General features: G+C 36.8%; 1 protein-coding gene across 4 annotated transcripts in view; it reads left to right on the top strand.

Moving 5' to 3' along the window:
• Positions 1-13360, top strand: part of MYO5A (myosin VA) — a 222693-nt gene that overhangs the window by 106313 nt on the left and 103020 nt on the right. For all 4 annotated transcript variants that reach the window (XM_024232523.3, XM_054531491.2, XM_024232521.3 and 1 more), the window contains exons 5-8: positions 3594-3750; positions 9434-9577; positions 11767-11848; positions 12507-12614. In XM_024232523.3, the coding sequence (XP_024088291.2) occupies positions 3594-3750; positions 9434-9577; positions 11767-11848; positions 12507-12614 (491 nt within the window). The remainder of the gene's footprint in view (positions 1-3593; positions 3751-9433; positions 9578-11766; positions 11849-12506; positions 12615-13360) is intronic.

Below are 13360 nucleotides of genomic sequence, written 5' to 3'. Positions count from 1 at the left end.
ATCTATCCCAGAAGGTTGCAGCAGGAATAAAATACAGTACATATTAGAGAACTAGAGTATGTAAAAGTTATAAACAAATATAATTGACTATTTCTGTTCTAGCATCTTTATATAATGTATAGGCTCTGTACTGATGGAACAGAAAACTCAGGTTGATTTGAGAGGATCTGATAGCCATGTGACAGGCTTCTCACCAGGAACTGAGTGACCTCAGCAAGTATCTCTAGGGAACACTTGTTTTCATTTCCTGAGGAGTCTGTCTGCCTCTCTAAAGCACAGCATTCAACAGTGCCAGCAACCATTTTTATAGTAAATATTTATGCCTCAAAAATAAAATTAATATTATAATTGTAAACTAATTGTCTAGTGTTAACTTTAGGGTTTAAGCATTTTCTTCTTGAGACTAATTAAAAGTAGAAATCAGAGAGACACAGAGAGCAGAGCAGCTTGATTTTGATGAGTGATGATGTAGAAAAACTTAGCATCTCTCTAACAAGAGAGAGATTAAAGTCTCAATGAAGCCACATCTTTAAGACACCACGGTAAAAACACAGTTTTGAAAGAAAGCATTTTATTACACTAACTTAATATTTTCTCTTTTTAACAAGGGATTGGATAAAGGGAGAAACAATTAGATTGGTTGCCTGCAAAAAAGTGAAGCTCTAGATTTTGTTTCACATGGCCATGTTTGTTTATAAGCTAAAAATTTAGACCTAGGTGCAGGTGCGTGTACACTTCATCAAGGTACACGACAACACTCAATGGGTGGTTATCAGAGAGTTAACATCAACATAGATGGAGATATTAAATCGTGTTATACATTACTGAGGTCTGAGGCAAGCATTACTTAATTTCCTTGTTGATGACGTAGATGTAATTGAAAGTATGTTTATTAAGTTTACAGAGGACAAGTTGATGATCTTGGAAGATATGAATAGTGTTTGGTATGACCATGATAAACTAGAGAGATCACATATTTTAAAGGGTAAAATTCAAAAGGAAATCTATAAAATAATACATTTCATACAAAATGAAAACTATAAGGAAAGACCCGACAGACCAAATAGATATAAGGTCACTGATGACCATAAGAGGAAAATAAAGGCTAACAGACACCCTCCCCCACCCCACCTCTCTCTCTTTCTCTCTCTCTCTCTTTCTTTCTCTCTTTCTCTATCTCTCTCTTGCTCATCCTTGAATAATTGTTTCCTGGGGTTTCAAGTGCTTTTACATAACTTAACTCCATTTGCTTATTCTCACAGAACCTAGTTTTCTCCTAATGATCATATATATGGATCAATTCTGGTATTACCCTCTCAATTCTGGTATTACCTTCTCTGGAAAGGCTTTCCTGACATCTCCTCCTCACATCTTCTGCTGGTTCCATACCCTTCTTTTCTTTCATAGTATCTTAGATAGACCTTTTTTATAGCAGTTACTTCCAACTGCATTTTAACTGTGTCCTTTGTAGTCTCTCTCAATTGACTATGACCCTAGAGTCTTTTATTTCCATAAAGTGATTAGCACATTGTGGCTGCTTATTATGTGTTTGTTAAATGAACGAATGAAGCAGTATTTTTAAGAGGGCTTTTAGTTCACATTAGACCTTCTGGAAACAGGTCAGAAGAGCTCACCTCCACTCCAAAGCACCCAGTACCCAGCCTATTTAGGATTATTGTGGAGGCCCTTGAAAGGACTGGCCAAACCAGAAATCATAAATCTGTCATTACTCCATTTTCCAGCTAAACTGAGTTATCTGCTCCTTCCAAACTTCTGATTCTGAGCCTTCATTTATGCTATCCTCTTTGCCTGGAATGTACCCTTCCCGACTTCTGTAGTCCTTGCTTGCTTTCTCTTACTCGTTTTTGTAGACCTTGTTCAGCTGTCATCTCTAGGGAACCTTCCCTGATAACGTCTTCTTCCTCTTACTGCCCCATCACATGTATTACAGTCTTGAATTATTGGCCTGTCTTTCCTATTAGATGACTGTCTTAGTCCAGTTTCTGCTGCTATAACAGAATATTACAGACTGGGTGATTTATAAAGAGCAGAAGTTTATTTGACTCACTGTTCTGGAGGCTGAAAAGTCCAAGAGCACAGCGCTGGCATCTGGCAAAGGTCGTTCAGTAGTAGGAGGGCACATGAGCCTGTGAGGCAGAGAGGAAATCAGCTTAAACTCATCCTTTTATCAGGAGCCCACTCCCGTGATAACTAGCTCACTCCTACATTCATGCCATTAATCCATTCCTGAGGGCAGGGGCCTCATGACCTAATCAGCTCTTAAAGACCCCACCTCCCAATATCATCATGTTAGCAATTAAATTTCAACATGAATTTTGGAGAGAACATTCAAACCACAACATCCGTCAACCACATGAGGATACAGATCATGACTTATTTAACTTTTAGTTGAATGAAGCCAAGCCAGCAAATGGACTATTTCTTCTCTAGTGTTGAGGATACTTTAGTAGGAGCTAGAGTTTGTAGGAGACGCCATTTTGAGGATTGTTAGCTGGTAATTTAAAATATTTTAAATGGTTTTCTAACTTTAATTAAATAGTATAAATTTAAATTTCTTTGCTATGGCTTCAAAGAGTATCTCCTGAAGTGGTTGACAATAGTAGTGTAAGATATTGAAGTAATTCTTTAGGAATAAAATACTACGTTTGAGATTTGTACACATAAGAATTCAGAGGCCCTGTTGCAGATTCATCCTTAGTTGTGATGCTCTCTAATTTAATGCTTGATATCTTCTTCCTCTGTGTTATTTTCTAATTTATAAGTAGATATTATTTTTAGGAAATATCATTCTTATGTTCCTTTCCACATTGTTGCATGTATGAACCAGCAAAAACTCACTGTGCCTTATCACAAAGAACACAGAAGAAATAATGTTAATCACATTCCCAAGTGGGCAGTGGAACAGGAATTAAAAGAAATTAAAGAATGTGTAAGCAGAAACTCAGTTGTATGTAAGAAAACCCAATTCCCCCTGAGAAAGAGAAAGAGCTGGAGTCCTTTAAAAATTAACTGCCTGTTTTTCTTTGGCTAGTGAGCCTTACCTCTCTTCCTTTCCCAGGCGTTGTGAAGACCCTGTTTCTCTAGCTGTGCAGCTGCAAAGTCACTAGACAGATAAACCCAAGTCATAAAACATGTTTTTTCTTGAAAATAAATGATGTAATGCATGTCTCAATTAATTGAATAACTGTCTTTGTTTCTCACTTCTGTAATATGCTTCCCCCTGCACAGATCTCCCCCACACCCCATGAAATGTTTAAAAGGTAACTTAACACTTTGTTCAGGGCTCAGTACTTTGGATGTTAATCTGACTGGGCTGGTGCACCTAAATAATAAATATCCTCCTCAACCCCATCGGTCTCTCTGATTCCTTAAAAAAAAAAAAAAAAAAAATCCTGCAACATTTCTGGTGGCCAGTATAGGGATTGAACCTGAGACCTTGGTGTTATCAGCACCAGTATCGACCAAAAAATCCATTAATTGGCCCCCTACTTCCATAGAGACCATAGGTTCCCTTATCAATCCTGCTACAGGCAGCACTGGCAGTTACTTTTTAAAAAATTTTTATTTTACAGAGATGAACGAAATCAGTCCATCATCGTAAGTGGAGAGTCTGGGGCAGGAAAAACAGTCTCAGCTAAGTATGCCATGCGATACTTTGCAACTGTGAGTGGTTCTGCCAGTGAGGCCAATGTGGAGGAAAAGGTCTTGGCCTCCAACCCCATCATGGAGGTAAGACAGCAGAGTCTTCGGCTTTCTTCCTATATTCTCTTGATAAGAAACATGCTCAAAAAATTGATTGATACAGCATGTCTCAGAAAGCCCAGGGTCTCCCAGCCACTAAAATTAAGAAAATACTTTTCGACATGTTTATAAAAAATCTAGGAAAAGTAAAAATTTGATAAGGTAGACATTTTTAGTAAAGCCCAGCTATAGCAGAATCTGTTTTAGTCTATAATCCTGAATTTTTGACCTACCAGCGAAATTGTTGCCCCTAAATACCAGGCAGCAATTAAATTTCCTTCTCCTCATTAACTGACTCATGTCTATTGTTCCTTTCCTTGTACCAGAAGTACAAGTTACTCATTTCCCCCAAGTCCTGAGTTCTTATTTATGCTCCTTCTAAAACATAAGATTTGTTATGCTCAAGTATGAATGCGTTTCATTATTCCTTTGCCCATATTTCATTTTCTGTACTTAGTCTAACCTAAGTTGGCTTAAATTTTAATATAGCTAAAGTTTTAATTTTTTTTCCAGATTTGAACTATAAACTTAAACTATGATCTTTTTAAGCTTTTTGTTGTTGTTGTTGTTGTTCTGTCAGGCACATAACACAGCTATAGGTTCGTAAAAGACATTCAGTAACTGTAAGGTTTTGACGGGGGAAGAACTATGAAAGAATGTGCTTTCAAAACTTGAATACACCATATGCAAAGTAGAAATGCCTATGCCAATGAAAATGGAACTAATTATGTGAGAATCTGAGTATTTTAGGATTTGTAGATAATTATTTGTCTGTTAATATGATTTTTGGAAAGTTATAGTTTTATATGAAGACTTATTAAATGGAGAAAAATTATTTTGTTAAATGGAGAGAAATTAATTTGGACATGCAGAAGCAAACCTTCCTTGTTAAAAATTCAAATCGGCATTTTTTTATTCCTGTCTTTTTCCTTTGTCAAGCCTTATTTGTCACCCAAACACAGATGGAGTTAAAATCGGCCTGGTGCACCTGTGGTACAAGTGGTTTTTGCGATAATCTATCTAGAGGTAATTGTGCTTGGTTTGCGGTGCTGCGTGTGACACTTCAGAACAGAATGCCGTGACCTCTTATCTGTAGGGCTGCTCTCTAGAGCAGCAGGACTTCTACTTTTTGGGATCGAAAAACAAGATATGATGGGGAAGTTCACAGGCTTCATGGGCTGGATGTGCTATGGAAGAAAATACTGGGAATACTTTCTGAAATAGGATGAACAGGAAGAAACAGATGTTTGCACCGAAAGAGAGTAGTGAAAATTTTAAGCAAATGTTAAGATTTTGAAAGAATGTAAGCTACAGATACACTGCTGGCTGTCACTAGTGTTAATATTGGGGAAATAGAATCTGTGGAGCCAGTTTTTGGTTTGGGGTCAGAAAACAACAGGGCTTCTTTTCTTGCTGTTGTTGTTTTGACTGGTTTTGGTCATGACAGATTCTTGGTATTTGACAACAGTTCCAGCCATTTTAGTCCCTAGCATTAGAATATCCCAAAGTCTTGAATGTGATGGCATTAGGTAATCCCATTTCTTCCGGGCCTGGACCATATAATACTAGGATTTGAAGTTGTCTTTGAGGATAACTTAAGTCTAGAATGAACCTTCTAGAATTTTTCATGAGTTGAGTGAACTATTTTATGACCTCTTTAAAAAAAAACCAGCTTTATTGGTTTTTCTGCAACACAGATTTGAATTGTATTAGTAGGAATATATTAAAAATTTGGAATAGCCACTGTCTTAGTCCATTTAGTGTTGCTATAACTATAGCCTCAGAATACCTGAGGCTGGGTAATTTATAAAGAAAGAGATTTATTTAGCTCATAGTTCTGTGGGCTGTACAGTAAGCATAGCTCTGGCATCTGCTAGGCTTCTGGTGAGGGCCGGTGTGCTGCATAACATGGCAGAGAATGTCACAGGGCAAGTGGACACACACAAACAGGGGAAACCTGAGGGCCTCCCGACTTCATAACAACCCACTTCAGTGGAAATGAATCCGGTCCCGAGAGAACTAATCCAGTCTCACAGAGGGAGAACTCACCACAGGAGAACTTTACCAAGGCTTTCACTATAGATTTGTCCCCATGACCAAAACACCTCCCACTAGACCCCACCTCCTAGCACCTTCACATTGGGGATCAAATTTCAATATGAATTTTGGTGGGGACACGTTATATCCAAACCATAGCAGTCAAAGATAATACTTACAATATGCAATTATAAAGAATATGCCCTGTTTGCTGGGATGAACATAAAAGATAAAGGGATCAGCTATGCTCACCTGCTTCCTTCTCTATTATTTGGTCTGTCTAAATAATTTGAAATTGTTCATCTATAAGAATTTGGATTAAGAAAAATTTGGTAAAGAGTTGAACTAATTTTCAATAACTACAAAAAAGGGCATCTCAATTCGAAAGATGGAAGTGTGATATGGAGCTGAAGATCAGTTCTGGAAGAAAACATAGGTGAAATATTGAGTATGTAGTCTGAAAAATTTGTAGCTTTAAATCGCTTCAATACTATGTCCGTATATCAGAGCCCTTTGCTGAGATGTCAGGAAAGGCATATCTGCGTCTCCAGTGATCTGCTGAAACTCCTCATAGGATAATGAGCATCCTACATGGTTAACATTGCAATCCAGGGTCTAAGAGATATGCACATTATTCTTTAAAAAGGAAGCTCCTCATTCTCAACATAGGCTTCTTTTGCAAAATGTGAACGATGTACAGATAATTATTCTATTTGCTCCATTTCATGATGTTTTCATTTTTTCCTGGAAATTTTCTTCATAAGATGAGAATAGCACACTGAAACTTTTTTTTTTTTTTTTTTTTTAAAGAGACGGGGTCTTGCTCTGTCTCACCCTGTCCCAGGCTGATCTCAAATGAACTCCTGGGCTCAAGCAATCCTCCTGCCTCAGCTTCCCAAAGTGCTGGGATTATGGGTGTGAGCCACTGTACCAGGCCTGGATCTTAATTTTTTTTTTTTTTTTTTGAGACAGAGTTTCGCTCTTGTTGTCCAGGCTGCAGTGCAATGGCATGATCTCAGCTCACTGCAGCCTCCACCTCCTGGATTCAAGCGATTCTCCTGCCTCAGCCTCCTGAGTAGCTGGGATTACAGGCATATGCCACCACGCTCAGCTACTGTCGTATTTTAAATAGAGATGGGGTTTCACCATGTTGGTCAGGCTGGTCTCGAACTCTTGACCTCAGGTGATCCACCCGCCTTGGCCTTCCAAAGTGCTGGAATTACAGGCATGAGCCACCACACCCAGCCAATTGTTCTTTTTTAATTTCAATAACCATAATTGAAGATTTTCATCTCCATTTAGTAAAGAAGAGTGACTCATGCATCATTACGTTAAAATAGTAAAACCAAGATTACCAAGATCACAAAATTTATTTTTTCCTTTAGTGGCTTCTTGCTGATTAAAGTGAATATAGTATTAGGGAGTCTCTTGTGAATACAGTGCTTATATGGCAGAGGCAACAACTGAGGGAGTGGACAAAAGATACTGTTTATGTATAGAAATTTCTCTCCCTATCAGGTTCAGGACTTAGAATCAAACAATTTTATTTTTTAAAAAGAACCCTAGAGCTCCACTATCCTAGTCAATTTACATTTGAGGATACTAATGCTCCTCAAAGAGATTAAATAATGACAAGTTGATAATAGGGCCTGGTCTGATAGGTCTTCAGGCTTCTAATTCATTTGTTCTTTCTACCATTGTTTGTCTATGTTTAAATACATTTTACTTGAAAACAAAAGGATCTGCTTCAACTCTATCCAATCCCTGCCTCTTCTCACAGTGTGGTGGTGTTTCGGCAGGTGGACCACTCTGACGCCCAGTCTGAGTAGAGGGGGAGAGATGATATGTGGAAGATGGGGTAAGAGTTGAGGAAGGAGGAGAAGCTGTGGCCCACCCTTCCTCCACTTGCTTAGTTACTGGCAGGAAAGTGCTTAGGACAGTTACTAATATTTATTGAGTGTTTATTGAGTAGCTGCTGCTACTTCTACTACATGTAACTTTTCATTTGCTCTTTGGAAGAATATATTGTGTTGAGAGAAAAGTCTGCACTTATAATTAATCTCCTTTTCTAAATAAAACAGTGAGACCATATACAGACTTTTTGCTGTGGTGTTTTGTAATATCAAGAGGGGTAACATCTGAGTAAATGAATAGATAAATTATCTGAGGCTACATTAGATCCTTCTGTAATTTTGCCAGGAAGATATTCTTATTCTTATTTTTCTAGAAAAGCATTTAAAATGTTATTCTAAAATATAGAGTGTCCTCACTGCCAAAACAAAATAGGATATCTACACTCTATTTCAGAAAGTGAAAATATATTTTCTTTGATTGATCAAAGAATCTAATGTGTTGACTTGTTTGGCTATGTTACTACTGTTTTCGTTACTTACATTTGTATCACTCTTAAAACTACATTGTATTTTCACATCTTTCTGTCTGCTGTGGTTTCAATTTACTAATCCTGACATAGGCTTTACACAAGTGAAAGATATTAATCTTTCATGAAATTTGTTTATTAAACATTTAATATATGCATTATGTAAACACTTGGTTTTCTAACTACATCTTTTTTTTTTTGCTTTGCCTTAAAAAAAATTTATAGAAGTGAGTTACCTAAATCAGAAAGACATATGTCATTAAAATTTTTAAGGTTATATAAAACATTTAGCAGCAAGTTATATTCTCTGCATTCTGTAGCAGATATTTTGTAAGCTAGATTTAACTGTCAAAATCCAAAGCCAAATTTTACTTTTTCTGGTTCTGAAAATGTCCTTTAAATTGAGTGGGTGATACTAATACTCTACTAATAAATGGTCTAACTGGACCTTTGTTGCCACAGGATAAGGTGATAGAAACATCAGGCTAAAGAGACCCTGAACACCAGAGCAGCATTTCCAGGAAATATTCATTGGTCTTAACCATCTTATTTATGTAAAGCAGGTGAAGTTTTTTGGAAAAAAATAAAAACCTGAAGCTTACCTAACAAAGCCTATGCCTTGGCAGCTCCCATCCTCGTTTGTTCTCTTTCTTTGATGGCATGAATGTTCAGGTAACCCAAAAGGTGTTATGAAAATGTTCTAACCTCTGAGTTCAGGTCTGCTGTTTCATTTTTGTGAGAATAACAAGACAAATAAGAACTATCAGTATATATCTGTGTGATTGTGCAGTGAGCAAAGCATACACCTGTGCCTGCAGTGGCAAAAGTGGTTCTGTTCTTAAAAGAATCAGTTTTGGCCAGGTGTGGTGACTCACGCCTGTAATCCCAGCACTTTGGGAGGCCGAGGTGGGTGGATCACAAGGTGAGGAGCTCGAGACTAGCCTGGCCAACATGGTGAAACCCCGTCTCTGCTAAAAATACAAAAATTAGCTGGGCGTGGTGGCATGTGCCTGTAATCCCAGAGGCTGAGGTAGGAGAATCACTCGAACCTGGGAGGCAGAGGTTGCAGTGAGCCGAGATGGTGCCACTGCACTCCAGCCTGGTGACAGAGCAAGACTTTGTCTCAAAAAAAAAAAAAAAAATCAATTTTAAGGACCTGTGTTCTACTCCATCTTTTCTCTTTCTGAGCAGATTCTGTAAATGTCATGTTATGAATTACACTTCTAAAATCTTATTTTCTCCCTTGCTTTTTAGTCCATTGGAAATGCTAAGACAACCAGGAATGATAATAGCAGCCGTTTTGGAAAGTATATTGAGATTGGTTTTGATAAGAGATATCGAATCATTGGTGCCAATATGAGAACTTATCTTTTAGAGAAATCCAGAGTGGTATTCCAGGTAAGCCGGCCATATACACATATGTACTTGTGTTAGATTGCTGTATAATTGTTGAGTCCATGCTTGCTGGTGTGCATTTTATTTCAAGATACTCTTGAGCGTATTATGACAATATTACCTCCAACCACACTTGGACTGAAGCCTGTAAAATGGTGCCTGTTAGAGGCAAGGGAGTACCACTTAAATGCTAATAGTCTTTGGGACTGGTCACTTTTAGGTTTGACTTTTTCCTACAGGTGCTTGCGGGAAAGCATAGTTGAGAACAGGTGCTATTAGTTTAGTCTTGTCTCTCATATTTCCAAATGATAGGGAAGGCATTGTTCCATGCTCTCAATATGTTACAGTTTGAACTCGGTTCAAGAAAAAAAATTATCTTGTCCTCTTTCCTTGCTTCTTCTCCTCTTTTAAAATATATTATTGTTTAGCTAGAATAGTGAGGGTTAAAAAAAAATCTTCACAACCCAATTGTGAACTACTATCAAAAAAACAGTTGATGCATCTGTGTAGGGTTTACATCGACATGTATGCTCTTGGTCCCTTTTGATTGGAAAGTGGGAGATATGGGAGATACTATATATTTACATCACTAGCAGGCATACATTTATATATTTATAGGTATGGATTTATCACTCTCAGTATAGGGCTTCTGTAGACCTACTGCTTGCCACATGCTGTGAGATTTGGGTTTCATTAGCCTCAACTGCATGTCCACTGCACTGAGATTCAAATACCCTTGACACTGCCATGTAACAGCGTCCACAATTTCCATAGCGCAGGTCTGTCATAGGTTTGAAAGTATCTGAGAATTTGAGCAGTCTGAAGTTGCTCTGGCTTTGACTTTGGGGCTGTGCCTGATTTGTGGCCACCTAAAATATAATACTTGATTTGCATAGTAAGGCAATACAAATGAAGTATTATATTTAATATCTAGGTACATACAGAACAGTGTTACTATGCTGATGGCTATTTCCATAGGTTTTTTTGAAAAGTGTCTACTTTGATAACCAGAAGAAAGAATGGGTGAAACAGAGGTAGATCTAAGGGAAGATTCAAATATTAGAGTTCAAATAGTAGAAGTTTGATTGATAGGTAAGTGAGTAAGCAGGGAGGAAAGATGGTCCTTGGTCAGTATGTGACCAAAGGCTAGTAGTGCTTAATACAAAATGGTAAGACCCAATCCTTATTGTCTTGTTTAGAGACACTGAACCATTTCTAGCAGTTTCCCAGTCTCCAGTGATATAGAATGTCAAGGATGTTTGGCTTGTCAAAATGAGTCATACAATCAGAAAAGGCATACTTATATTGTCCTTTATGTACAAAGAGGACCTAAGCATTTCTGCAGACTCACAGGCTTTTCTAGTTTCTGTGTGCTGAACCACCTGGTCTCTTGTTTAATCATGCTTGTGGTCATTGGTATATTGGTAATTTGTTCAGTGGCTTCTGTCCCTATAATAGGCTTTCTTTTCCAGACATCAGCGCCCTGTGGGCATCAAACCTGACCTTGGCCTTATTAATACGATTCATTAGCCAACTGAGTATGCTGTAAAAATCAAGGATATAGTGATAAACTATTAGGTGTATGAACAATATTATTGCAACTGTATTTTTTAGATATATATGTGGAAAAGACTCTCAGGAAATACTGAAAATTTATCTTAGAATTTATCTATGATTTATTTTCTATTTTATAAAGCAGTTATTGATTTAAAATGTATAAACTAAAATGCTATAGAAGATGTATGTTTGTGACTTTCTTACAAATAACCACAGTAGATGGTCCAGTCTACAATATGGCAAGAATGGGATTATTCATTTTTCAAAGCATTTGGAAGACTGTGAATCTAAGAGGTACCATTAGAAAATAGTATTGAGTATTGCAAAAAAAATAGTTTTAGTTTCCCCCAAAAGCACTGACTATCTTATGATTGTGGACATATATCAAGCTGTTCACTAGTTCAGAAAGCATTACTATCCGATATTTTATGTTGAATTTGAGCAACACACACATATATATGTGTATAGACTATAAATCATAAGATTTAATAATCAGAAATAAGTATTAGGAAATATTGGAAAGTATAATTTATTTAACCAACTGAGATAATTAAATATCAAAATCTTATTTTATGATAGAATTTCCTGAATTTTAGATTAAAATGCTGTAATTGAAAACTCTTCTTATTTCAAAGGCAGAAGAGGAGAGAAACTATCATATCTTCTATCAGCTTTGTGCCTCAGCAAAGTTACCTGAATTTAAAATGCTACGATTAGGTATGAATATGGCATTAAATTTATTGTTCTGGTATTGTTTTCTGTTAATTTCCAAGTTCCTAAATTTACTTGTTAAAAAGGAGCTTATCTCATGCTGGAATACTTATGGATAATATGATAAAAAGTCAGCAGTTGGCTTCAAAATAACCCACGGGAGTAGAGGAGGAGTAAGTGGCTGTATAAATGGAACAGGATTGGCCTGGAGGTGATTTTAGATGGCTGTTTAAGATGAGTAATGAGTACCTAGGGGCTCATTCTATTAGTCTCTCTACTTTTGTGTATGTTTGATATTTGCTTTGATTAAAAGAAAAAAAAATTAAAGGAGTTGATTTGTTAGAGGCCAGTAGGGTTTCTTATGAGGGGAGTAAAGGATTTGAGGAAATTATTCTAGTGTGTAGATTGGAATAAAACCTTTAGGAAAGGACTATTTATTTTACCAATTAACATAAATAAACTATAAATATTTTACCCCATTTATTTAATTAAATTTTATTTAATTTTTAATTTTTCATTAAAATACAATTGAAAACACAGGCAGTCAAACTCTAGACACTGTACACTCAACTGTGCTATCACCACCTCTGATTCAGAGTGGACATAAGGGTAGAAGGCAAGGCTTTTTCATAAACCAGAAAACTTTTATTTTTCTTCATTACAGGAAATGCAGATAATTTTAATTACACAAAACAAGGAGGCAGTCCTGTGATTGAAGGAGTGGATGATGCAAAGGAGATGGCACACACCAGGCAGGCCTGCACTTTGCTAGGTAATGTCACTTTATTCTTGAGCTCTTATGAGGAATAGCTTTTTTACTCAAGCAACCTTTGTTTAGAATATTGGCTTGACTTTTTATTAAGTGGCGAGTATTGCTAGAAGATTTAATATTCCACATAGAACACATTTAGACAGCAAATGGGCAGGAGGTTTCTTTTTGGGATGATGGAACTGTTCTAGAATTAGATTGCGGTAATGGTTGTGCAACTTTGTAAATTTACTAAAAATCATTGAATGGGTGAATTTTATGGTATGCAAATTAGCCTTCAATAAAACTGTTCAAAATATATATTTGGGGCATCAGGGGAGGGCTACTTGTAATTCTTTGCTTAAATTTTTACAAAATCTGAAACCTGAAGCTGAGTGAAATGGGCTCCTCTACAAGCTCGCATTTTGTAGGAGCTTTTGGTTTATTTGTTTGGTTTTGGGGATCTTTCTGTGGCTGGGAAATGTGGCTTGAGTTGGTATCATGACAGAATATTCCATTACATGTAGTTTATTCCAGCATTTTTTTTTCTGTTCTAACATTGCTGAAGCAGCTCAGATGTCACTATCTTGTTTCTGGGATTTAAAAAATGTTGGGCCTACATGTGAATAAATTAATCTTTAGAACTTGTCATCTACAACTTAAAGAAAAAAAAACCTCAGAATATAGATAACTCTAAAATCATATGATGGCATTTTGAGTAGTACCCTCAGGTGAGTTAACTTAATTTAAAAGCACTGCTAATTATAGTG

Source organism: Pongo abelii, chromosome 16 (genome assembly GCF_028885655.2).
Source record: "Pongo abelii isolate AG06213 chromosome 16, NHGRI_mPonAbe1-v2.0_pri, whole genome shotgun sequence".
In the NCBI taxonomy this organism is placed as follows: domain Eukaryota; kingdom Metazoa; phylum Chordata; class Mammalia; order Primates; family Hominidae; genus Pongo; species Pongo abelii.
Note: the sequence above shows the minus strand (reverse complement) of the source record. Positions and strands in the feature narration are given on the sequence as shown.